Genomic DNA, 27,877 nt, shown 5'->3' on the forward strand with positions numbered 1-27,877 from the left:
GTTCTGAAATGGTTATAAATCCATAATCATTCTTGAACACTTCCCTATGACTTTTTAATTTAATATTCCTAAGTATGATTCTGAAGACTGGAATTCATTATACAGAACCTATTTGTCATGGTTTAACCCAGCAGGGAGCTAAACACCACACAACTGCTGGCTTACTCCCCCTTGTCAGTAGGATGGGGGAGAGAACGGGGGAGGGTGAAGGGGAGTAAAATTTGTGGGTTGAGGTAAAGGCAGTTTAATAGGACAGAAAAGGAAGGGAAAATAATAATGATAATAGTATTAATAAAAAGCATTAGAATAAACAAAACCAGTGATGCGCAATGCCATTGCTCACCACCCACCGACCAATGCCCAGCGAGTTTCCAAACAGCGGTCCCTGGCCAGCTTTCCCCCTAGTTTATATACTGAGCATGATGACATATGCATGGAATATCCCTTTGGCCAGTTGGGGTCAGCTGTCCTGGCTGTGTCTGATCCCAGCTTCTCATGCCCCCCAGCTCACTCGTTGGTGAGGTGGTGTGAAAGTCCTTGACTTAGTGTTAAACACTGCTTAGCAACAACTAAAACACCAGTGTGTTATCAACATTATGCTCACCCTAAATCCAAAACACAGCACTATACCGGCTACTAGGAAAGACACTAACTCTATCTCAGCGGAAACCAGGACACTATTACACTATTACACAAAATAAATAAACTTCACTTAGTTCCTGAGTTCATGTGAATGGCCTCTATTTACGGAAACATCTTTGAGATTTACATAGGTCTGTCAATCTATGAGTTTCCTGAGGATGATTGTAATTCCTGTCTTGATCTGAAGTTTATGGCCTTTTCTATACTTAGTGATGACTAAAAGGATTTAATGTTTTATGAAAAGTCTTTCCTGGGTACCTTCAATTACACTCCTCCTCTGGTGGAGTATTCTTGTTCTTAGAAATTTTTCTTTCTATGGTCAGGATATCTTTTTTTTTTTTTCTTTTTTCTTTTTACATGCTGAATCCTTTATTCTGCAAGGAAAAACAACCTGACAGAGACAATAAAACAGTATGAATGTCCTGTTTTAATCTATTGTGTATAGAAGTTGAATTACCTTTGCTCATCATCTTTTCTTTATTTTCCTTCATATCTTTTGCATAGATTTTAGTTGTTTGAGGATAGTTCAGGCATCTTTCCTTGCTATTTTGAGTCAGCAATATAGGGTTCATTCTCAGCTGCTGAGTTCTTGGTTCATAAGTAATAAGCTGTAGTAAGCTGGATGATATTGTCCCCTGAGAATCTCATGGAATTTTCACTTTTTAGCTTTTTATGAATGTAAAACCTTGCAAAAGTCTTTAAAGTCAAATTTAGTCTGCCTCAAAGTTCTTTTTCTCTTCTGATGTAGCAATTTTGAAGTTGACATAATTAAGGATAGTATTTTAGCATGTATGTAGTCTTGTTGTGTCTCAATTCTTCTCAGTGATGAACTGAGGCTTCAAAAGTAATGTATTTTCGGACTGTAATTTTGCAAAATTATTCACTGAACTAAAGCTTAGAGTATATACATAGATTTGCAAAGTCAGAACACAAGTTTGATGTTGTACAAACAGTTGATTTGCTTTTAAAAATATGTATACAGAATAGTCCATGTTATAGTAATTATATTTTTAATTTGTTACATAAGTGTATATGTTCAATGAGACATTAATGCTATCAGACATTGTCTACTGATTTGCTTTGTTTAGATTTCACGTTTTCCTGATGTTTAGAGCAACAAAAAAAATCTGTGTAGGAGAATATGGTGTTACTGCTATGATGCTAAGTATGCACAGTAGGTTTGTGCATGTTTCTATTTCACTAATATTGGTATTTACTAACTTTAATAATGGAGTATTGCAATGTTTTTCTTACTCTGTCTAAAAAGACAGGACTCTTTTTAGAGTACTTCTGAAACTCCTGCTTGAACTAAAGGAAAACAGAGAATTTTAATAAAAATATGTTTAAATATAATTTACTTGTTGGATATACCTGTGGTATTTAAAACACTAAAAAGAAGTCGACTTTTTGTAAAACTCTTTAAGAGTGTGCTTCAATAAAACTTTGAGTGCTGTTGTGCTGTATTACTTTTATTTTAGTTCTGCTTCAGTATGTCAAATTGGCCTGATTACTGCTGAAAAAATGAAATCGTTTTAAAATCAAAGAGTAATCATGATTTTGCATCCCCATACTGATATTAACTTCTGTTGAATTATACCTGTGTTGTTCTGTGACCTGCAAAATCAATATCAGGCCTTAAATTAAAAAATATTGCTTTTCATTTCTGAAGAAATGTCAAATATTAAATGTCAATTGATCATCTATTTATGTAAAAGAATATACATGCACAATTTAAATAGAAATATTGACAACAGATGCTTTTTTTGGGTTTTTTTGCAGGTATTTGATGGTCTTGAAGGTGTTGAGAATTACCTTAAAATCTTTAATTCAGAAGGCTTACATTTGCCTATCTTGACAATGAATTATGAGGAATTACAGGAAGCAATTAAAGGTTGTACAGCAACTACCTTGCAAAAGGGACAAACTTTAGTTAATAAAGCAGATTCTCACAGGTATTCCTTCCATTTTTACATGTCTGCTGCATTTCTCCGTATCTATCTGTTGCTTTATAACTTGACTAGTTAGAATCAGACTGCATTTAGAGCCAGTGTAGTTAACCAAGTAGGTGTGCATTTAAATGACTTGAAACTCAAAGTTTCTGCCATACTTACCTGTTTGGTATTTCTACAAATCAATCTCTTTAAGAAAAATATTTAGGAATACTACATGATACTTGTAAGAGTGGTGTCAAACAACGGAGTTGGTATGTTAGGGCAGTGTTCAGAAACAATGGTTTCGTTAACATTTTGGAAAAGTAAATGTATATAAATGAAAATTAAAATATCAATGGGTATGAACACTCCCTGCTGCCCAATGTAATCCTTTTAGACCTTTTTGAAAGTCATCATTAGAGCAATTATAATGTGATTTGATGCAAGACAAAAATACATGTGTTAAGCCAAGTGCAGAAAAGATGGAAGTTTCTCCACTTCTTAGTATTTTTAATTCATGAATGAAATAACTTTTTTTCTTTCCAAAGCTTTTGTTAATTACAGCAATGATGTACTCCACAGATGATTTTTACACTGATGTAAAGCATGACTTTAAAATCAGTCCTAGTGGCTTAATATCTCTTACTTTTCAGGTCTTAGTGGGAGGCTGGTGCAATAAGAATGAAGACTGTTTATACTAATGAGTTTTACTACAGACAGAGCAGATGACCATTGCTGATGGCTGGCTAGTGGTCAGCTTAGCTCTACCTTCCCATTACGTGCTTATGTCCTTAATTATTCCTGAACTTTGAATAGCTTTACATCAACACAGCAACTGAAAGTCTAGATAAGACTTTCATTTAATCTCATGACCTTGCAAAAAGTTTTATCTAAAACACCTTCACCTGTCACCCCAGATGTAATTGGCTTGAACCCAGGAAAGGGAGAAATAGAAAATTTAAAAAGAAAGTTGTTTTGGGAACACATGCAACTGGCTTTACAGCTATTGTTACTGCTTCAGCATCTCCTGATATTTTAATTAAATGGAAAGGAGAGGGATTTTCCTCAGTGAAACTTTGACTTTGATTCCAAAACCAGCCATAATTCCAGAATGCATGCCACTGTTCTCTAGGACTTGATGTTCTGCTAGACGTTACCTCAACAGAAGCAGATGTTGTGTTTTAAATTATGTCTGCACAGCATTGATTAATGTTAGGAATGCTAAAGACCTTCATAGAATGAATTCCTAAAATAAAAACTTATTAATTTTCTTTATTCCTTATTAAGAGTTTTTTTAAAAAATGTTTAAACAGTCCAAATCAGCAGTGGGATAGTAAGTTATGATCAGTACACGTCAAGAAGAATGGGATGAATTTGTCAAAATAACCCTATCATTCATTTCTGGTAAAATTCAATAAAAACAGGTAATGCCACAGGCCAAACTGCCAAATGCCTGTGTGCCAAACAGCTGCTCAAGATATTCTATAAATAAATAAAGAAGGTAAGATTTCTGCCTAGAAGACATTATAATTTAAAAAATGGCAAAGCATTACAGCTAAAGCAGCAGCAATTTAGAGAAGGAAGGTGAAACTTAAAACAATATCAATAGGCAATTTCACTAGAAATGTGTTTTGCTGTTTCTAGAGAACAGTGAAAAATCCCAGGTGCTCAAATATTTTAAATGTCTACTTGCATCATAAAAATAAATAAGTCCCTTTCTAAGAAAGCAAACACAATATTATGGTTTTTCAGTTTTTCTCCGCTGCCTTCAGGCCTTGTTGCCCGAACGTAATGAATTTGCCATATATTGCAATGAGTAGTGTTAGTACTTCTGTGCAGGTGGAACACTTTATATTCCTTGGCATGGGCTTGAGGATTACAATAATGGAATAATTTAAATTAGCAAGGAACTCTGGAGATCATTTGGCGCAATCCCTTGTTCAAAACCTGTCAGGTTAGGATGCTCAGGGCCAAATTTTGAATATTTCCAAGTATGGAGATTCCATAGTCTCTCTGGATAACCTGTTCTAGTGCTTAAGCACTCTCCTTGTGGAACATGTTTTTCTTATATGTAGCCAAAATTTTTGTTGCTGCAACTTGTGAGTATTGTCTCTTGTCTTTTTGCTGTACAGCTCTGAAAAGACTCTGATCCTGTCTTTTGTATAACCCCACTTCCTCATAGATGATGAAAGACAGCAATTAGATCACCTTTTCACCTCTTCTCTACTCTGAACAGAGTTCTGTCAGCACCCCCTTGTACATCATATGCTCCAGCCTCCAACCATCTTGGTAGCCTCTGCTCAGTTCAATTCAGTTTGTCTGTCTGTTTTGTACTGTGGGGACCCAAACTGGACAAAATGACCTCCAGATGCAGTTTCACAAGCCCTTAACAGAGGGGAGTAACCTGCTGGCTATTCTCTTCCAGATGCAACTCAGTGTGGGGTTAGTCTTCAATGCCATGAGGATGAACCTGACTCATATTTAACTTTTTGTACACCAGGACAAGTCTAGGGTTTTTTTGCCTAACCCATGGCTTTAGGAGATACCCAGAATGATCCCAGCCAGCTCATAAGCCTAGTAATGGTGACACAGTTACCATTGTTAGCAATGTTAGCTAACAGAGTTCTGTTAGCAAATGTGGTAAGGTGTTATATTCCAGAATATTAATTTCCCCCAGAAATGATCAGGTTTTGAAAGAGGAAAGAGAGAGGCCTCTCTTTGTCATGCATAAGCCACTGTGCTGTCTTTAAATGCTGGCCAGTATTTAGCACAATGATTAACACACATGGGACAAGAAGATTTGTGTGAACACCTAAGGGTCTCAAAGGAGGAAGATTTGGACAGAAAACAGAACTATCAAGACTAAATCCTGATTACTATTTTGTTCCACTTATTGCACAGTTCATTGGTAGTCTTAACTGCCCTTACAGACTTCCCATTTCCTTTATCTTACTAGACTGGAAATCCTGAGGGACATGGGCAGTCACCATTTGAAGGCGGTGAAAGGTGTGGATCTGAAAAAGTTTAGGTATCTTTTCAGAAAGCTGCTTTGCCATAAGACAGACAAGAAAGTATAATCTGACAATGAGTCAAATAGCTGTTAAATGTTTGCAATCTGGTAGGATTCTTGAACTACCTGGCACCAAGGAGAAATTTGTGTGGAATTTGAAAATAGCTGCCAGCTCCTTGAAGGAGTAGTTGGAGCACGGTAATTTTAGAATTCCGTCATCATATGTGACAGAGAAGGTATTGCATGCTCTGCTACTTGCATGACTTCTCTACTTTTAAAAAAGAAGCCTTATTCTCCAGTTTTTCGGGCAATATATTTATTCATAAATAGAAGGAATCATCTGACCTTGCTCACGTTGGCTGACACTTTGTTGATTTTGATGAGATGATGCCTTGAATTGTACCGTGTCTTCTGAATAAGGATACTGGAAAACGCATTTTTAATGCAATATCAAAGTGGCTGCCATGTGTAGTACTAGTTTAAATGCACCAAGACAAGACAAAGTACTTGAACATTAAGAGAATTAAAATGTAGATGGATTTCTGTATCTGCATTTTTTTGTTACTTTCACTTTCAGAGTACCGAAAAATAAGTCAGGCAGTTTGTATGCATATGATAAGACAGATCTAGTAGTTTATGATTTACAAATCTAGTGTTGATACCCTCGTATTGAGGGAGGACTATGTTTAAGGCTAGTGGCAGTGACTTCAGTGGCCTAATTGGAAATGCAACTCACAGTAAAAGTGGAGAAATATGATGTTAATTCTGTTCTACTTTCAAATCTTCTTGAGGCATGTTGCAGCCTTATACTAAAAGATAGTCCAAATAAATGAAAACTCTGAAAATGTTCACATCTGAAGAGGAATAGATTATAGAAAAGTGACAGAAGGCAGCTTGCTCTTGTAGTTGTGGGGTGTTTCAAAATGAAAATATTGGTAAGTCTGATTTTTGAGCACTCATATTTTTAAATTAAAACCAGCTAGAAAAAGAGGAGCAAAAATTTATATGTATTAAGTCTAAAAAAATTATACAATCAGTAAGTTTTGCCCATTAAGACAACCCTTGTTACTTTGCCAGCCAATTAGCCTGCCTATGAGTGTAAGAACTGTCTTTATTTTACTTCTATTATAAATTTATTGTGTTAACTCATAACAAACCAATGATACTTTCAAAGATTTTATTGAGTTCTAAATTAGAATTTTCAAAAACTATAAATCTTGTTCTCTCTCTCTCTCTCTTTTTTTTTAAAGGAGCGGTGCTAGTAGAAGTTTTTAAACATACCTCTTTTTAAGAAGGACTGAAATAGAGGAGTGACATTTTTAGAATTTAAGGATAAAGCACAAACTAACAGGTTACTAATTTTTGAAATAGTAATTTACAAATTTGAAACCACCTACTCCCTGAAAAGGATTTAAAATTTGGTTTCTCTTTGTGACCAATTCTTGGGTCAGATTCAAAGAGAATGGTCTATTAATACCATAATTCATATTAGTAGTGTAGAATAAGGTTTTTCTTTGAGATTGCAGAATTTAACTCTCTGAGCCTGATCTGAAGTGAGGAGAAAATTTCCTTTAGTTTTAGACGACAAAGGAGGAAACCTTGAATAAGAACCTGTATTAACATAAGTTTCTGATGAAACTGAAGTAATGAAAAAATACAGTTTAATCATTTGTTTTACAAAATTCTTATAATGAATACATTTCAGTAGTAAATCAATTCTTATGGGTTTTTTTGTATATCAAATCTGCAGATCTAGATTGTATGTGGTAACTTCTTTACAGTTTCAGGAGGACTGCCTCAAGTATTCAGATTGTGAATTGCTTCTCTGACATTAAATGTTTTAAGTTATAAGACAAGCCATTGTTTTGTAAATTGATGTTGTCTTTTCTCCTGTTAAAACAGTATCTTTAAAGAAACGTTGACTTAGAATGTATATGACATTCTTTTTTCAGCTACTGTAAAAACACTGTAAAAAGTCCAAAGAAAACATTCTTTCTAAAGTAGAACTGATATGCCATATATTTTCACTCTTTTTTAGGCAGTTCCATTTGTGGTTTTAGTCTTTAGATAGTATAAATAAAGTCCGAATTATTTGTGAAATTAGGTATTTCTCAGTGAATCGGAATATCTAGCATGTGAATCTAACTTATGGACTGGTCATAAATGATTTGTTTAAGTGTCATTCCTGTGTTCTACTCATTACCAATTTTGTTTGGATTCATTTTAATATTTCTCCTGGTTATTTTTCTTTTAAGGGTCACAGTTTAAAATTCATGAGTTACTTGTCATACAAATCAACAGAAAATGTGTTGGGTTTTTTTTAATATTATCATCCTAATTGTTGAGCAAAAATGAGAAACAACAACAAATTCTTCTTTTCGGTTTTAGCTCTTGGGTGACAGGAATTCAGAAAATGATGGCATACATTCAAAAAAAAGTAGATCAATTAATAAGGCAGTGTCCAGATTACAAAGAATTTACCTTGAAGAAACAACAATGGACTGCCTTGCTTGAAGATTGTCTAAATAAGGTACATCATAACGCATCATCTTCCTAATGCATTCATGAACAGTGCATTGCATTTCCATAATTTAGCTATGTGAATATTAAAGTTGACTCAAATAATTACAAATAGCATATTGGTTTGTTAGAGAGAGCACAGTTGTAGTTAGAATGCTGAATGCTGTTATCAGTACAAATGAACCTAAAGCTGTTCTGAAAAATGCAGCTGTTTCCATGAGAACATTTTACCAGTGATCTTCAATAAAGCATGGATTTGCTTAGGTAATGAGCTATTATAATTGTTGGGGTTTTTTTGAAAAGGAAGTGAGCCATCAGGACTGTGACCTGCAAGCAGGTTTCCTATACTGTTTCTATGTCTTCTGTTTCATTTGGTTGAAGATAAAAATAGAAGTGTGGCAAAACTGAGGGTTAATAAGCATGGTGACTGTGAACCACAACAAATTTTCAGTAAGGCTGAAGGAGAGTAGATTCTGTTCACTATAAATATTCGCTTTATTCACCAAGATAATGATGCATCAAGGACATCACAGCTGCCTTTAAGCTGTTGAATGTTCTGTAGTACTGCAGACCTTTGTTATGACTTGTTAGAGGTGGAATAGACACATGGCTTCTAAATAAGGTTCAAATTAAAAAATATAATCTTTTAACAAGGTTCATATGAAGGAAATCCCAGAGCATAGACCAAAAAAGTAAATCAAATTTAATGACTGAATAATTAAGTCTGTAATCTGATATTTTATATTTGCATGATGTTTATAACAAACTATTCTGAATCAAATGAGAAGTCAATTTGCCATAAATTATTCCCTTTGCATACAATTTATGTAGAAGAGGCCTTGTGGTTTTAGAACACAGTGAAAATATTGTTGGGTTTAGCCAAATAAAAAAAAAAAAAAAGATTTGCTATTAGCTGCTGTTGGTCTTGTAGAAATGGTATCACCAGCATATTGTGAATCTTAAGCTAAAACTTCAATTATGAAGGTAATTTTTACTCAAAATGTAAACCCCAATTTTGACATACAGTTTCATTCTGCAGTTTGTTATAATCACTTTGTTCCCAGTCTTGCATTAGAGAACATTTTGAAGATTTGAGTCATAATACGTGATCCTTCACTACAGTGAACAGTGCTTATTGTTATATTCCTACCAAGCAAAACAGTTTTCAATTCCAACCTTTTGCTAAAGCAAAGTATCCCAAAGAATCTGCTGCTAAATTCAACTGCCCCTGAGCTTCCTTTACTAAAGTTTGAACCTGAATCAGCAGCTACTTCTTAAAATATATGGTACATGTGAATTCACATGTCTAATAATAACTATGCATACTATGTCTGGTATCATCTACCTCTGCTCTTCATAATCTATTTTGTTATCATCACGCATATATAACATCTTACTGTGACAATGAAATGGAGTTGTGTACATATATCTGCACAAAAATAGGTTCCTTGGCTTGCAGACAACCCTTAAATGCACTTTCTGGGGGAAAAAAAAACCCAAACCCAAACACAAAACCAGAGCATAGTAAAAGTATTTCTGCCAAGGTTATAATATCTAGATTATAATGCAGTTGTGCCTTTTTTGAAATAAAAAGCCTTGGATACTTAGGATAAAGGAAAGCACTAACAACAAAATGAAAGCAAACAAGAGGGATTTTTTCTCAAATACTGACCCTACCTGTTAGAATTTTCTTAGGAGAAATAGTGGAATTTTCTTCCTCTGTATTTTCATTCTGCAGTTTCTCTGATGATACAAAGTACATAACCTAAACACCAACAGACAAGTATTACTTCACTTTTTTTCTATATGAAGTGATGTTTTATACTGTTTTTATAATGTCTACTTGTATAAATTAACTATGTAAATAATGCTTTCAAATAAAGGTATCGCAGTCAATTAAAAACATCACCCCAATGCTTGCAGTTGGTATGGAGATTGGTTCGTATTTGTCTGAGTCGGAAAGAGTTTTGAACAAACACCTTGAACTGGCTAAACAAACAAAGGTAAAAAAAAAAAGAAGCTTTAATAATGTTAAGTACTTTTAGAAAGAAATGCATGCTGTAGCTGTATGTAATTCTAAATAAGGTGGGATGCTGAGAATTTCTTATATATTCTTGGAAAGAAAATATGTCTATAGTTGAGATTAAAACTGTAGTTGATGAACAAAACCACAGATAAGATTACAAGGCATTCCTTCTTATATCATTGGTTATCCCCATTGTCTCTACCTCATCGTGTTATTTGTTACTACTTCTCAAGATCCTTGTATCAACCCTTGATAGGAAGACTCTTCAAATGTGGATTGCTACTCCAACCTGAGGCACCAAGTTTAAAAATAGTCTGGATAGTCAGAGGCACATAAGTCTCTTCTTGTGGTTTATTATGCCAAATAAAAGGGATGAATCGTCGAAAAAAGAAAAGATTCTCTCAGGTGGAGAAACTTTGAAGGAGGCTGTATAGTTTCCATCAGATACCCATTGGTCATGTTGGGAATGCAGCCATGGTATGAAAGCAATGCGGCACTCAACTCTGTAACACAGATAAGGCTATTTTTAAGTCACGTCCAGGGCCTTTCCAACTCCCATAGCAGTACTGCAGTATCTGAAAGTGGCTTAAAACCAGTTGAATCCCCTCCATGGTCTTGTCACGCGTGCATATTTCATGGCTAAGCTGAACAACATGGCGGTATAATTTTAGGAGTATCCTATGTTTTAGGAGTTCATAAAACTCCATTACTCCTATGGAGTTCTTTTTCATTTCAGGCAACACTTTATAGAACCCAAGAGCTGGATCTGTACAGTGTCTGTGGAAATAAAATTCACTTTAAAGTAATTCTGGAGAGCTCATAGTAAAAATATAAAAAGTTCAGCAGATGAGCAAGAGCCCCTTTTTGTTCCACAAGACTGTGTAATAGTTTTTAGTGTCTTTTCTGCCAAATTTTTGCATGCCAGGGTGTTACCGTTGTTGCAGTGTACAATTTGCCCTGATAATAGTAACCTCCACTACCTATTCTTTCTGTGGATTGCAATTTGCTAGAATTTGCAGTATTGGCTGAATGCCAGAGGTAGATATGCTAAGTGGTATTGAGTTAAATATATAAAAGTAGATAAGTACATAGACATAGATATAAGAAGCTATAAGTTAAGATAATGAATCTGAAAACCAGAATGCCAGCTGAATCATGGAAAATGTTAGTAACTCAGCTCTTGCTCAGACAGCATACTGTGACTTTCTTCTGGGTCTGAGCAGTTGATGCAGCAACAGATATGACCCACTATTTGATCTCCATCTGATTTCTGCAGGTTTGCTATATGCAAAAACATTGGCTTGGGTTGGAATGCAGGGCAGTCTAGCTTGATGGGTTTGGACTAGTTTGGACTAGTTTGGACTTAGGAAGCAATTATTGATTCAAGAATGAAGGCATGAGTGGAACAGATTCATAAGACAAAGGGCTACAATGACAGGCTTTAACACAATTACAGCAGTAGCCTTATGAGGACCCAGTGCTTCTGGAGTCTCACTCTAGGGTAGACACTGAGTTCTTCTATGAGAATTGAGTATCAGACACGAAGTTAAGAGGGATTTAGGCTTAAGAGAATCAGTTCAGAAAATTGGGCTGTATTGTTTATTAAATGAACAGTATCAGTTCTGGCTATTGATGTTCCCATATGGAATGCTTCTGTTGTTTTCATTCTTACACTGTGAAGTGATTTACTGAAGCTGAATACTGAGATTCCTACTTTTTTTTTTTTTTCCATTGAAAATGGCTATTTTAATAACTACATCCATAGTTTTTAGTGTGAAAACGTTACAGGAAAGAAATGGTTATTTTCAGCATATAATGTCCATTACAAGCTCTTCTTCAAATAAGTAATTGAATTTATATATAAGAAAGTAATATGAGTGAAAATTAACAACGTGATATCAATATTCACAAGTCCTTTTCAGTCATTATACATATTGTTCTATGCTTGTACCCTCAAAGGAAACTTCATGTGAACTGGAAGCAGCTGAGAGAATCATCAAAGATATGGAAGAGTTTGAACCTGAGCAGGTGGCAACTTTTTCTAGCAGAGCTGACTTTCTGAATGAAGAACTGAAAAAAATTGAAAAAAATATTAGTTCAAAAGTAGAAATTCTAGAAACTTATGGGGCCTTTTTAAAGTCAGCTATGGAGGTACAGATTACTTATTTATTCTTTGACTAGACTGTGAAAACCTTACAAGTGAAAAATGTACTTTAGGCTAGCTAAGACAAATCCTGTAGATGCTGTGCCATGGAAGCACTGCAAGTCTTTGTAAGCTCCTTTCTACTTTAAAGGAGATCTGTTCTATCAGGGCAAGCAGCCCTGATCCTTGAACTTGCATCAACATAATGACGAGTCTATGTACAGGTTTTCTACTGATTTAAATCACTGTTGTAGGAAGTATTATAATTGAAATTTTACTTTTTCTCCTGTGCACATGCTGCCTCATTATATACATAATAAAAATGTTTACGTGTATGTACTCTGACTCTTAAATTTACTGATTTTGCTTCATATAATTTTAAAAATATTTCATATAATATGTTGATATATATATTTATCAAATTATAATATGTTCATATAGAGATATATATATAAAACTGTCTTGCACTACTTCCGCTGAAGTGCTAATTTGTCTGAAGGGTTTAAAAACTAAATATAAACCAGCTCTAGCTGAAATCATAATCAATTCAATACCAACATAATTTTGGTAGCTGTGTTAATGATGCCCAGGGCACTTAATTTTCATTTTTATGTAATGCTTGTTTTAAGATTCTACAACACTGTTGTTCTTTTCTATTTAGAAAGAAATTGAGGACAGAATAGAACCTATCAGATAAAATTAGCCATCGGATTTATTTGAATATAAACTGCCAAAAAATTAGATTGTATCTACTTCTGATTATTGCTAACTTCAGTTACTTCATAGTAAGCAGATCTGTGAAAATCATTGCATTGATACACTGGCATATAATATCCATGTAATGATACGTGACAAATTGCTACCACCTGTCTGCTTACCACCTACTGGTTTACAGGTTATTTAAAACTTTTGTATTGTTTAGTATTTGTATAGATTTTAGGGAGGATGATAGATCTGAAAACCTGGAAAAGATTCAGTGGCTGCTATTCAATTTTATCACGTCTGTATACCTTCTGATTATAGCAGCTCAATTTTTGATTTGTTTTTTGATGCTTATTTTATGTCTTTCTGTAGGTGAATGATGATATTCAAAATCTGAAGGAATTCTATAAATCAGAACCACTACAAACAAACAGGGAGACTGAAAATAAAGTTGCAATGGAGTCATCTAATATTGAGTGGCAAAAGACTATAAAGAAGATTTTTTCCACCCAAAATATGGGTTGCAATTTTCTTAATTTAGTAAATATGGTGAGTATAATCTGATAAACTAAACTACTGAATATTTGATGTTTGCCTGTGATGAGGTCTAATCCTAGTTCTGTGACTGATGGATTGTGATTTCTCCAGTACCTAGTTTTAAAGATACTAATGCTGCTATATACTTTTAAAATATGAAAGTATTATTTGAGTGCTAATGGTATTATAAGTAATATGAAAATTTTGTGATTAAGAATGACAGAGCCCTTAATAAATGATCCGGTACATGCATACAAATATAATACATGCACATATCTGTTTTGTTCCTGTTGAAAAGCAGCATATATACAAGTACAGTATTAAGTTTATTTGACTTCCACTAAGAGGCAGTCTTTACTAATTGAGTGTATGAAGTTCTTCTAAAGAAATGGGTGCTAGAACTACTTCCTTACAGATAATTTTTCCTGGTGTCTTTACATTATGTCTTGGGTTCAGCTGCACTGCCTAGGCATCCCTATCTAATTTTCCAGCACCCCTTCATGAGATGATCATTTGAGATGTACAATCATTCCCTAAGCCTTAAGCCACTCTTCCTAAAGTGATCCCAATTAATGTAGACAGCCTGGATACCCAGCTGTTCTTTCTGTTTTTATAGGACAGACTAGGGAGCAGTTACATTAAGGTGAGAAGGGGGAGTTGGCGTTGATAACATACAGCAGCATGCAAGATGAGCTGGAAAAACCTATTTAAGGAGGGAAAATGCTCAGGCATTAGTTAGTGTGGGCAAAAATGCTGTCACAGCTGGATGCAGCCAGGCACAGATAAGATAGTGTAAAGGCAAGCTGAATATGTGCAAATATGAGGTTGCACTGCAGTTACTTAGTCTTAACATATCTTCAGATGTTATCTCTCTAAAGACCTAGAAGTGTGTTGCCACCATGTTTTCTGCTACTCTGTTCCCATGATATTCTTAGGTTGTAGCTTTTAAGTATCTGGCAGATACAGATCATACAAGTAATTTATGATACTTTTCTTAAAAGAAAAAATCTGAAATCGGGAAAGCAGAAACAGCATTACCTGGTTTTCTGGTATTTCTGATATGGGCTCTATTAAAAAGAGGAAAACCCACCAAGTGTTCAAATGCTAAACACTTTATCCCTCCCATGCTTTTGTGCTGCTTTACTTATCAGCACAAAAAAGTGGTCTTTTCTTCATCAATTCACTTTCTAGTTGCTATTCCCCAAAAGGCTGTTTTGGGTAGTTCCGTCTATTCAGAAATTACTTTATTTTGTATGAGTGTTAAACAGCCATCAGATGACAATAATTCGGTCATTACTGACCTGTTCTGGGTTTTAAACTTGAGTGTTAGCCATGTCCTCAGTACATAAATTCTGTGGATCTATGCTTATTTCTAAGAGAACAGTGTATTTGAAGACACCTAGAGTAACAGAAATTTTCAAAGAAGTTATTTTTTTATTAAGCTTTTTTGATACTTTAATATTATGAGGTTTTATTTGTATTTTATAAAAACATATGTAGAAAAAAATTGTCTGTTTATTTGCCAGGTAAATAAGACTTTAATATTAAAAGTAGAAAAAACTGTACGAGTAACAGAAGATATCATTGTTAATCTGAGTAAAGAAAAGAAAGAGCTGACCGATCTTTGGGCAATCTGGAATTTTAAAATTGCTCAAGTAAAACCCATCAAGCAACAGTACCAGATATTTGAAGAGCAACTAAAAATTGTAAGTAAAATAGCTAGGAAGAGAGCAACTTTGGCAAACATTTCTAGATTGTTATTAGTTTGTTTGTGACTCTCATCAACTATCATAGGTATCATTTAAGGAAGAGAGATGATCAGTAAGATACTTCTCCAGTCTATTCTGCTGTTCAGATAGCCATCAAGAAACATTATTTTTTTTTTATCTTTTTTGCCCTTATTCAAACACATACAAGTCCAAGTCCCCACTTCAAATTTTAAGTTTTATTCAAGTACATATACTATACTGGCAGTGATTTAGGTTTTTTTTTATTGTTGGTTTTGGGGGTTTTTTTAAAGCACTATTTTGCTGTTACTTAATAGTTACTAAACTAAACTGTGTCCTAATAGTTACTAAATTCAAGTCCAACCATGTTCATAAGGAAAGAGGACTGAAACCTCCTTGGCATAGGGACAGTGTGCAGTGTTCCTTAAAAGCAGCGCTAGCTGGGTTAGTAGCAGAACTAGAGGTTTGTAGCTGCTGGCTAGTGCAATTTATCACTAAACCATGACATGTGTTATCACTGTGTGTATGGGTCCTCTGATCTCAGTGTCTAAATTGCTTTTGCACATTGTCTTAAAGATTTCCTATCACACTTGTCAGTCAGAGAGTTTGAAACAGAGGTTTTACTGACAACATTTGGATGACTGGTTTGGGAATGTTCTTGTTACAAATTTAGGTTTGAGTTTAAATTTTTTTTTTTAAATTTTTTTTTATTTACTACAGATAGGAACACTGAACTGTTTGATTATCTTTTAGACTACCCATGGATTAGAGATTCTTCAAGAGGCACTCCAGCTTGCAGCAACAGTTGACCTTGGAAGTGACCTTTCTATTGTTTTGGACCTACAAAAAAAGCTTAACCAAATGAAACCACAGTATCAGGTGAGAAACCAAGCTGGTGAAGTGCATGGTGGATCAAAAGCTCTGTTTGGTACAGTAAAGATTCACATTCACATTGATGCCAGACAATGTCTGGGGCCACAGTGTTTTATGTTTTACAATACTTTTCTGGAAGAAAGGTTTTGTATGGGTTTATAAGGTAAGGGAGAGGGCATTTTACTGTCAGTGTCCAGAGAATGTCTTGTGCAGTGTTAGTTGCATATTAAAGTGACACACAAGCACTTGGGGTGGTGGAAGTACAAGGAGAATATCAGCTTCATGCTTTTGAGTTAGAGGTGGTTAGAGGCTGAGGTATGGCACACTGAGCTTCCTACCTCCTCTGAATACTGTCTCTGAGTTTTAGCAATTCAGTCTGCCACTCCCCTACAAGTTGGTTTGACTTGTTTTGATCCAAGGCTGCTTCTGGGTGATAGCTGAGATTCATGCCTAGCAAAAAGCAAAATATGTGGAGTGTTTTAAAGAGCATGGCATTGATTTTTTTCCCCAAGGCAATTTACCATTGTTAGGTTGTTATTTCATCAAAAGCAGGGAAAACTTGCAAATATATTTGTGTAATTTGAGTAACTTCTGCTTTTTTGCTAGCAACTGAATGCTGAGCTTGAGTACCTGATAAAACTATTAGAACTGCCAAGCCAGAAAGGATTTCCTGTGAAAGAGAATTCTGAGAGAATAAGTAAGCTTGTTCATTTCCATCAAACAGTAAAGGACACAATGACAGAATATGATGAGATTTTCAGCAAGACAGTCAAATTCCATCACATTAAAAAAGAAGTGAGTATAATCTTTTAAAATAGACCTTCTTCTCATGGCAGTTAAACTCTTTTTGGTTTTGGTGCCTGTCATCTTTCTTTTTTTTCCCCAGACAAACAGCATTAACCTGCCTGGTGATCAGAATTAAAATTTTGGATTTAAAACTGCATGAAATTTGGAGAATTTAAAATTCTGATCTGAACATAAATTTGATTACTCAAACCCACGTCAGCATAGTTTAGGGTAACACATCATGGTTAAGGAAGGAATTGTAAGCTTCCTTTCACATTATTTTAAACACACACTGATTATTTTTTTTTTTAATATATTCCAGCTGGAATGTCTATCAAAATCAGGAGAACTGGATATTCCTGAAATATGTGAGGACCCTGAAAATGTGCACCATGCTAAAGCCTACCTTGTGAATGCTCAGGAGAAACATGCACATATCAGACAGCTATATAAACTGCTTATTACCCTAGGAGTGGATATCTTGTCTGCAGTGCAGCAACCTGTGAGTAGAATCAGAATGATTTGTGAAATCAAGGACAAATATGAAAGAAGACTATTGGAGCTGACTGACTTTTAGATGTACAAAAATTTATTAATACTCTGAGAAAAATAAATACAGAGCTTTAAGATCCTTTTAAAAGAAAGCAAAACATAAAATGTGAAACAGCTGATAATTTTTAGATTTCTACTTTTAGAGTTTGCAGATATGCAACCATTAAATTAAAGGAAACATTCGGGAATGATGAAATTTATTCTTCAGTAGTTACTCACATTACAAATTGCTTTTGTCAAGAGAAAAGAAAAATTAATTTCTTTAAAATCTTATTTTAATTTTTTAATGCTTTGTGAATAGATTTTTACTCTGGAAAACATTGAAATAGATCTGAAATAGGGAAGAAATTAATCTTAAGATATCATCACTTGGAAAAAAAAAAAAGCATGACTTTCTGTTCTCTAGTATTCTTTGTGCAGTTCAAGGCCCTGTTAGTGATTTTCTTGAATGCCACATCTATGTATTAGAGTCCTGCTACTTTGCAAAGGTTGATTTGCATATTTATTCTCATATAAAGAAAGAATGACAAAAGAACAAAAAGGAAATATAATAACAGTATTACCTTATTAGTGGATTCAAGAGTGATTTGCATGGCAAAATGGTTATAATTTTAAAAAGGACTTACTTAGTCAGGGCAGAATTGTCATGGCCCTGTATTCATTTACTAGGGAGAAAGCAAGACATTCACTTATGACCTGCCTAGATTATCCACATTGCCAGTCTGCTCTTCAGACTCCATAAATCAACTGACAGCAGAAAGAAGCTAATCTCCAGGAGGTAAAGGACTAGAGTAGGCCAGTTCTTCTTTGCTCAGAGAAGACACCATGTGTGAGTTGTGACTTTGACCCCAAACTACTCCTCAGACTACTAGTGATTGAAACTGCTATGTATTTGTTCTTGTTACAGTGGAGGTTTAATAGTTTAGTCTAGCCCATTATGACTGATTATGCATGTTCTGCCTCAAAATGATTTTCATTTTAGATGGGTTAAATCAATACATTTCCTGAGTTTCATAAGTTTCTTTGTCTATTCCCTGTTTAGAATTGCTTGAATTTTTCTGTAAAGAATCTGAAGCAAGAACTTGCTAGATTTGAGTGTGATAGCATTAACTGGAGCTCCAAAGCCAATAAGTATGAGGAAGAACTGTCACAGCATTTCCAACACTACACCACTCAAGAGGAGATAAACGAGGTAAATGAGATAAATCCCAACACATCAAATGACTGTTTAAAAGGCTATTGTGTTCTGTAATGTATGCTACTGTTCACCATTCCCCTAGATGCTTCATATATATACAGAAAAAGTTGATTTTCATCTTAACAGCAATCTTGGATCCATGCAGCAGCAATAATAATCTATGGTCCCTACCTCTGCAGTTCAGGATTATATCAAGTTGTTGGGCTGGCAATAAAAGTACTTTCACTGTACCAAGAAGACTGGAAATAGAGCAGCTATATTTTCTTTGGTTTTCAGCTCTGTCAGCTTCATCTGAAATACTTGAGTCTCCAGGTTTCTTTCTTATGAAGTTTCAAACAAAAGTAGAATTTACATATATTGCAGCTGTAAGGCTATTAGAAAACTTTCAGTCATTTAATGAAACGTTCAGAATAAGTTAGTACTTAACATTTTTTTTCAGAAACCCAAGATATGATACTTAAAAACCTGCTAGAAGAAAAGGAAATGTTATTTGGCACAAGATATTAGAATTTAGTATTATGGAACTAAGGTTATGAAATATTACTTAGTTAATATGATTATTAATTTAGCATCTTAGTAGGCCAAATACAAATCCACTCACAACTTAGCAGGTTGAATTAGATAGATGTCTCAGCAAAAACTAATATAGGAAAAACATTCAATAGAATTAATTTTCTCAGAGTTATCCATTAAAATAAGAGGGTGATGGTCTCTACACTTGATGTTTTGTAGATTGCACTTCTGTGCGTCCATGAAGTACAGAAACTGGATTCTTACCTGGAAGGATTTCACACTAATGTTGCCATAGTGTGAAGCATAGGTAGTGGAAGCAAAGGACACTGCAAGTTATGTTTTCTTATTTTATCTTTCACTAAGTAAATCCACACCTGAATAAAGAAAAACTTTATTTTCTCAAAATCACCAAAGTAGAGGTGATTGAGATTTCTGTCCCAACTATTTTTAATGAGAAAATTATTGCTTGGATTTGCTTTTCTTTTACAAAATATTTTTGTGTGTTTGTGAGAAGTATCCATTTTCACAGAAAGGTATTTGAAATTAGAAGAACATGTGCATCAAAAAAAGAGGGGTTTTCTGAATCTCAGTTACAGTTCTAGTCCCTTGTCAGCTACAAGCTGAGTGTGTTTCACTCTCTGATCTTCTGTGCGTCAGTCTCCTGTGATGTAACTTCCGGGCCAATGGTAGGAGGCAATAGGAACAGCAGGTGATACAGGAGAAGCACTCTGGCAGAGGGACCCTGCTATAGAACAGAATGAAAGCACGAAGCCCCATTATGCTTTGCAGTGGCATGGCAGAATCAGAATATTTGAGGTCTGAACTAAAGTATTTTAGGTTTTTACTGAAAACCCCTCAAATTTTCTGAAGAAAAGGAAATGTTCACTGAGCAGCTCTATGTAAGCCTGGCCATATTGAAAGACACACTTATATTAAATGAATCTTTTGTTTCTGTCCTTTGATTCTGGGATTATACAATGAGGGCAGGAGAATGTGACTCCTTTCTAAGAAGAAGTATTTTTCTATTTTTATTACTTGTTAGACTCCCAGTGAGAGCAGGAAGTAGAGGAAAAAAGCAATCTTCTGTCTCAAATTTAAAATAAAGCGTATCAGTGACACCTATTACTCACCACATACCCTATATTGCAAAATGTTGCAAAATGTAACATTTTTAGCTTCTCAGAGTCAATGGACACCCTCTGCAAAATAATTACATAGCATATTTACAATTACAGTGTTAATTATTGATTTTTTTTTTTTTTTAAGTTGGGAAAGCCGTGTTGGCTGGTTAAGTTAAAAACTGTCATCCCCAAACCTAATTGAATCTTGAATGTAAACTAACTGAAATATACTAATTTGGCATGTGGATACCTTTTTCTTTAGATTGCTTTTCTATTAGAGGTTAGCGTAGAAGGTATTTCCTAAACAAATACTTGTCTAATGTACCTCTATATGCATTAATCCACTGCCATTTTTATTCTTTTTCATGAAATACTTATAACTAATTCTGTTTTGGGATCAAGAAACCAGACACTGAGTTACTTCAAGAATGTCATTTATGGGTATTCACTTCAGTATTTTAAATTCTGTTAATTTTAACATCAGAAATTAGTCTGAGTATTGCTAGTATCTAGCAGACCTGTCTGAAATAACAATTTCTTTACCATCTACTATGTCTATCAAATAAATATTTCATGTGCTAACAGCAAGCAGCAGCTGTTCATAGCTGTCACATAGTAAACAGCCAACCAGATAATTTAGTTGTGATTTACCAGTGTTCAGAGCAAACTTTAAAGTTGACTGAAAATATTGGGAATTCTGCTTTAAATACTTAAATTAATTTACATTTAATGTGGTGAATTTAAGTGGGTAAATAAAGCATGTGAGCAAGGGCTTTGGTGATTAGGACTCACTGGTATTTAAAAATAGTGTACTTGGACTTGGCTAGCTCCCTGTATTTGTAGCATATTAGTGCTTCATTAAGAAGCAAGGAAACAAATACTTAAATTTATAGCCAAGGATACATTGCATGAGTTTTGAAACAGTCTTGGAGGACAGAAGAGTAAAATGCATGCCTTTTGTGTGCCTTCTCTAGTTTAAAGAGAATTTGCAAAGGCCAAAAACCAGATTTATGCCCTCTACATCTTTGAAAGGTATAAGGAAAGCTCATATGACCTTTGAGATCTGTGTTTGCCAGTTTGGGCTTCCTGCTTCACTAACTAGCTTGGGTAGCAACCTCCAAAGCTGCAACTCCACTGCATTACACTGCAATCATCTGCAATAGAGCTGAATCAAGCCTTAGGTAACTGTAGTTTAATACTACACTGAATCTGTTCATGGGATTATAAGTGACACAGTTATTTACAGAAGATAACTTTTGCAATGAAAAAGCCTTTCCTTTAGGTGGTTGCTTTAGAAATAACATTTATGCATGTGTGCATAAAACTTGCAACAGAAGGGTAACAGAACCTGAAGTAGGTTCTCAGGTCTCCCCAGTCATCTCGCTTCTTTCTTCTTTATCATGTCATTATTTATACACTTATAGAAAGGTATGACAGAAAGTGTGGATTTTAAATAGGCAATGATCTATCTCTGTTCACAAGTCAGTAGGAACTGATATTACTTAGCACATTTCTCACCTTGTAATTTATTTTGATTGTGGTCCCAGAATTAAAGTAACCATTAATGACTTGAAACAGCACCTTTTCTTTCTTCCCACTTACTGGCTGGCTGTTCTTTAATCTTTGCAACTTTGCAAATCTATTTTCATCAACCTGCTTTCTTTGCCTGTTTTGATTATTAGTGCTATTAAAAGTTTTATGTATGAATAAAAAGGGAAAGCTAAGTGGCTAACAACACTGAAGTACATCCTAGAGTGGCTCACACAGGAATCAAAGCATTTTACTGGAACTGTACTGTTAACAAAAACATGTTTAAAGCAGCTTTATAACTTGCTTTTTCCGTTTATTTTGAAGTTGTGTGATAAATCACAGCAATTGGCACCTAAACCCCTCTCCTCCACTACCATTCTCCACCCATGACAGGCCAACTATAGTTAGGAACAGCTGCCTGATTAATGACTATGACACAATGGACAAGTTACAAAGTTCCATTAAACTTGTGGGCTGAAGTCACTGAAGTGTATTAGGGTGTCTAGTTCCTTTAGTATTTCTATTTAATTTTGCAGAAAATAGTGGAAAACTGAGATATGTTTAGATTTCTAAAAATTGGCAGCCATATATTGTCCTTTGTAGAATTGCTGATGATAACAGAAATTGTGTACATGCACTCTGATGGGGTGATGTACAAGTCTGAGCTGAATCTGGTTTTTCCACTGAGGCTAAAAGAGAAGAGTGACAGCAGCTGCAGACCTTTGACACATGAGCCATCATATTTGAAACAAGGCGATCTAATTTCACATACTGCTATGAGGAGAGCCTCTGGCCTTATAAATGATCACTAGCATATGTATGTGCATAAGCCAGTGAAAGAAACTAAAATAAACTCTTGCTCATCTCTTCTTTTCCTCAAAATTAAACCAGCAAATAAGGCTTTTGTGTTCTGAATACAAAATATTGTTCTGCAGAGGTCGTTTTATTAACAGAGGGCTTTTAGATAGATTTTATGATTCTGTGTACTTAGGTGGGATAAAAAGCTTAAACTAATTGGAGATCACAGTGCCGGTGATAGAATTCCCTTCCTTTCCATTACACTGAGTGACACCATGTGTCTATTCACTGCTGAAATAATGTGGCAACATCCCACTAGATGAAATGAAAATGAAATATATATCCCTTGATGGATTAATATTAGTATGTAATAATAATAATAATAATAATGATTGATTGCTAGCTGTTCCAATAACAGTAGCTGCAAAATGAGCATTCATTATTCCCTGGATTCTTTGACGAGGAGGGGGAGGGGGGCAGAGGGAAGTATGTAGGACTTTTTAATATAAAAAAAGCCTTAAATATGTTAACCAAATGTGAAATTGTGTATGCGACCTGAACTTCTTAACACTAATAAAATAAGTTAAGTTCTTTTCCTTTGTGTGTCTGGAGGAACCGACACTAAAGCATTAGAACTACTGCATTTCTTCTATATTAGTTCCTTTAGATAAATATAATTTTACATAATTTATTCTACATTCTCCTAAAAGCAAAAGATTGTCAACCCAAAGAATGTGAAATTCTAAAAAAAAAATAAAAAAATTCAGTCATTTTTACATTCTTCCATTTAAAATTTTATGAATTAATTATAAATAATTTGAAAATGTGATCATGGAATTGCAATGTAATTAAAAATAGCACCTTTTATAAGGTATCAGAAGCATATTTTAAGCAGGTTTTTTACTTGTCTGTTTCTTGTATCTATTGCTTAAAGGCATTCAAAAGTAACTCTAATATCTAAAGCAATTTTTTTCAGTTGTAAATAAAATTGAAAATTACATAGCTTTCAGAAAAAAAAAAATTGAAAAAAATTTATACTTGAAACTCATAGTCCTTTAAAGATAATTTGGCTGGGTATGTTTGATATGTTTATTTATATAACATTGCTAATGCAAAGAACGACATATGGTTTATTAAGGGCATGCTTATAAGAGGACATTAAAGCAAACTGGTAATGAGCATTGGAAAAAAAAAAAGATAAAGAATATAACAACTTTGTATTATAACTAGTTCCCATGGTAAATAAACACTTTCTTAAAAATTATGTTGATTATATATGACTCTTCTTCTTGATGTGTATTAAACTCATTCTGGTAAATTGGCAATGCATCTTATCTGTATGTGTGTAAATGAAAGTGTAGCTTCCTAGAGCTTCATCAGTGTCATTCCTATCATTCTGAATTTCTAAAATATTTTGTAGATTAAAGAAAATGTAGCTACATTCCATCTAAGTAACAAAAGTTTTACAGCAAATTTAATAGTAGTTATCTCAGCTGATATAAGTCCACCTGAAACGTCTTGAAAGGCATGGATACTTCATAATCAGGGCTACTAGTTCACCTTAATTTATGTTATTATAAGAATAATTTTCCCTCATGTTGAGCTTGCTGCACCAAGTCAGTGCTAACTGGTAATAATATTCTCACATGGTACCGAAACAATCTAGTTGCAGTTAGGCAAGGCTTTCTTTGGATATCTGTTAGGCAGAATCTCTCTGCTACTATACTCATAGAATAGTTATTTGAAAGGCAGGTGCTCATGTAGTCTACATCTTGATCCTGCAAAGAGCTGGATTCATCTTTGTATGCTGTGAATAATTGTACGAAGATGTTTGGACTAGCACAGTGTATAAAATTAAGCCCCTGTGTAACTTCCTTTCAGAAGCAGACCTTCTGGAAAAGGGGCGGGGGGAGGGGAACCCTGACAAAAAAACAACCTAACATAAACTAAATGTTGTATTGTAGGAGAAAAGTCCTATGAATAAACAAAAATCTGCTTGCCCACACCCAGTAAAACTATGTTTTTCTGGAAACTAAGCATGGGTCTACCCATTCTATGTCTATGTCTACCATTTCTACTAAATGGACTAGAGTATGTGAAGGACATCTAGTTAAAATCAATGAAAGCTCTCGGATAGGATTTTTTCATGGATTGTTTGAGCAAGGATCTCACCCTTTGCCCCAATCCTTTTTTTACCCCAGCCATTCTGGAAACAATACTCAGCATTCAGAATGCAAAAATGTTGATTTAGCAAGACTATTAGTTTCTACTACTGGAAAGAAATTCTGAGGAAATAAGGATGTTTTATGAGATGGCATAGTATTAATACACTTCTGTATTAAATTTTCAGTGTTCTGATAGTGGTCTGTTAAACAGCTCTTGAAAAAAACCTAAATTGAAGTGTGCTGGTTTGGTTTTTTAGTAACAAATATGCTTATTCTGTTTCAGCTCAGAGAATCATTTAAGGATCTCAAAAAGAAATTCAACAATTTGAAGTTTAACTATATGAAGAAAACTGAAAAAGCTCGAAATTTGAAAGTACTTAAAATACAGATTCAGCAAGTTGATACATATGCAGAGAAAATACAGGTAATAGAAATTTTAGTCTTAGTGAAGACTTCACTGGTTGAATTGCTGTGACCTGTGCCAAGCAGATCAGAGGAGATGCAAAATGTATTGTGAGCTTCCCTGTTATTCAGCTTTATCTCCTTCCCTGTCCCAGTCACTGACAGACATTTTTCACTGTTCTGTTCCTTTCATTTCCTTCAGTGAAATGATCTTATCTCAATTCCTGACTTCTCTGTGTTCACTCCTTTTATCCTCCGTTATTTTTCTATTTAATCTTTTATTTTTCTTGCCTCTGTTCCTTCACATTGTGTGTGACCTAGTCTTCCCTCTCCTTAAAAAAACAAAATAAAACAAATACACCATCAAAATCAACAAATCAACAATAAGAGCCACATATATTCCCTCCTGCATCCAGCTACTTTCTTGTCTTTCTCATTTCATCATGTAGGTCTTCAGAACCTTTTTCTGCATCCATTGCCTGGAGTTGATCATGCTCATTTGCACCTTAGAACCCTCCTAGTCTCACTCATTCTTTGCATTCACCAGAAACTCTTCTTCTAAAGCCTCCGATGACCTTTTTAGTTGCTAGTCAGAACTAGCACTTTTTGTTTTGATTGCCCTGCCAGTATCTTCCTTCACACCTTTTTTACTTGAAATTTTCAGTTGCTTCTATGATTCCATTTTTGCTATTTCTTTTGACTATTCCTTTTACACCACCCCCACCCCCCTTTTTTTCCTTTCAATGCAAAGTCAAATGACAGAATCATTGAGGTTGGAAGGAACCTCTGGAGATCATCTAGTTGAAATTCCTTCCGCAGAGCAGGGTCAACTACAGAAGGTAGCTCTGTGTCATGTCCAGTTAGGTTTTGAATATTGCCAGGGATGGAGACTCCACAATCTCTGTGGTCAAGCTGTGTTCCACCCTCAGAGTAAAAAAAGTGGGTTTTTTTTCTGCTTAAACAGAATTTCCTGTATTTCAGTTTGGGCCCATGGCCTCCTGTCTTTTCACCAGACACCACTGAGATGAGTCTGGCTCTGTTTTCTTTGCTCCCTCCCATCATGTTTGTATACACATTGATAAGATCCACCTTGAGTCTTATCTTCTCCAGGCTAAAAAATCCCAGCTCTCTCTGTCCTTGTATAACACATGCTCAGTCACTCAGTCATCTCTGTGACCCCTTGCCAGACTTACTCCAATATGCCTGGGTATTTCTTGTACTGGGGAGCCTGAAGTGGGCACAGGACTCCAGATGCCTCACTAGTGCTACATAGAAGGGAATAATCACCTCCTTTGACCTGCTGGCAACACTCCTCCTACCAATGTATAATTCTTACAAGTGTATATGTGGACAGTTCATGAAACACTTCCCTATTTTAAACCAATCTCTTCTTTTTCAAACAAAAATCAAGGACCTGTCTTTCTGCATCACTTGGAAAACAGCTAACACAACGAAGTCTCGATGATCTATCAAAACTGCTGTTCCCAGGATATAAAATATATAAATGTATATATGTATATCATCTTATCCTAAAACTTACATATACCAGACATCATAAAGTTCTAGTATGAATACTTGTTCACCTTGGTCTTTGGGATTATGCTAGATTGTCACTGATGTTGCTTACATCAATTCTTAAGCAATATGTTAATATTCTAGGACATAAATAACTGTGATGCTTAAATTGACTTGTATTGAGTCAAAGACTCCAAAGGCTTAGCAGTATTTTTCCCTTTGCAGATTCAATGAAAGTTATTTTGCTCAAGTTCCCATGTTTTATTACTACAGATGTTTATTTTTAAGCTGAAAAATGTAACTCAATTCCACCTTCAATAAATTTAATTTACATTGATTTTAATCAGCCTTGTAGAGGCCTGCCAGTTTCCTTTGATTTTTGACAAAGCAACTTGTAATTTTTAAAACACAGGACAAGAGGTAGGTTTGTGTGGTTTTTCCCATGTCCTTTACTTTTTATTTCTAAAAATAGAAACATTTTTGTTGTGTTATTTAACATTGCTACATCTTTTAAACAGATTCTTAACAAGAAGATGGATAATTTAGAGAAGAAAGTCATTGGCTCTGTAGCAAATGAACCTAATGCTAAAGTTAGAGTCCTCTTGGGGTCAATCAGTGACTTACAAAAACAGCTGAATGACTTTAGCAGAGTTGTGGAGGATTACAAGCAAAATCTGTATCTCGTGGAGCATCTGCAACAGATGATGGAAGAGGTACTAGTAAACCTGAGATCCCTCACTGTGCCTGTAATAATGATGCAGAAATGGGATAGATAAAAGTGCTTATAACTACTTCAGGCAAAATCTGTGGCTTCCCAAAGTAGTAGATTGGTAAAAATCTGTATTTTCTTCTATTTTTTCTTTATAACTTTGTGGAGAAAGGGGGGAAAAAAACATGTAACATGACCATATTCTTGCACTACTATTGCATACAATGGGGGTCTCCACCTCCATATGACATTCATAGTGATTCAGCATATCTCTGATCGTACTTATGAGCTCATTTTCTGTAAGTATATTCTGAGGCAACACAGAAAGCACCACAAGGCCCTCTTTGATAGCTGTCAAACCACAAGAGCCATGTTATCACAATACCTAATTTGTTAGTTGTCAGGAAGAGCTGTCTATGTGGTATGTAATCCTGGAAACTGAAATGTAAAATATTCAGTTCCTTAAAAGCAGCGTAT

The 27,877-nt window shown here is 34.8% G+C and overlaps 1 protein-coding gene across 10 annotated transcripts in view; it reads left to right on the forward strand.

Annotated features, from left to right (window-relative positions):
- CCDC141 (coiled-coil domain containing 141) overlaps positions 1 to 27,877 on the forward strand; it is a 114,975-nt gene that overhangs the window by 62,947 nt on the left and 24,151 nt on the right. For 8 of the 10 annotated variants that reach the window (XR_012650462.1, XM_075028339.1, XM_075028343.1 and 5 more), the window contains 12 exons: positions 2,422 to 2,594; positions 7,972 to 8,113; positions 9,987 to 10,106; positions 12,089 to 12,280; positions 13,347 to 13,523; positions 15,038 to 15,217; positions 15,992 to 16,117; positions 16,718 to 16,906; positions 17,220 to 17,399; positions 18,492 to 18,641; positions 25,058 to 25,198; positions 27,210 to 27,404. Coding sequence is in view for 9 of the 10 variants with exons in the window: in XM_075028339.1 (XP_074884440.1) it covers positions 2,422 to 2,594; positions 7,972 to 8,113; positions 9,987 to 10,106; positions 12,089 to 12,280; positions 13,347 to 13,523; positions 15,038 to 15,217; positions 15,992 to 16,117; positions 16,718 to 16,906; positions 17,220 to 17,399; positions 18,492 to 18,641; positions 25,058 to 25,198; positions 27,210 to 27,404 (1,965 nt within the window). In the remaining variant the exon portion in view is untranslated. The remainder of the gene's footprint in view (positions 1 to 2,421; positions 2,595 to 7,971; positions 8,114 to 9,986; positions 10,107 to 12,088; positions 12,281 to 13,346; positions 13,524 to 15,037; positions 15,218 to 15,991; positions 16,118 to 16,717; positions 16,907 to 17,219; positions 17,400 to 18,491; positions 18,642 to 25,057; positions 25,199 to 27,209; positions 27,405 to 27,877) is intronic. The other 2 variants (XM_075028336.1, XM_075028337.1) reach the window with 2 other exon arrangements.

The sequence above is a fragment of the Buteo buteo genome, chromosome 5 (genome assembly GCF_964188355.1).
Source record: "Buteo buteo chromosome 5, bButBut1.hap1.1, whole genome shotgun sequence".
Classification (NCBI taxonomy): domain Eukaryota; kingdom Metazoa; phylum Chordata; class Aves; order Accipitriformes; family Accipitridae; genus Buteo; species Buteo buteo.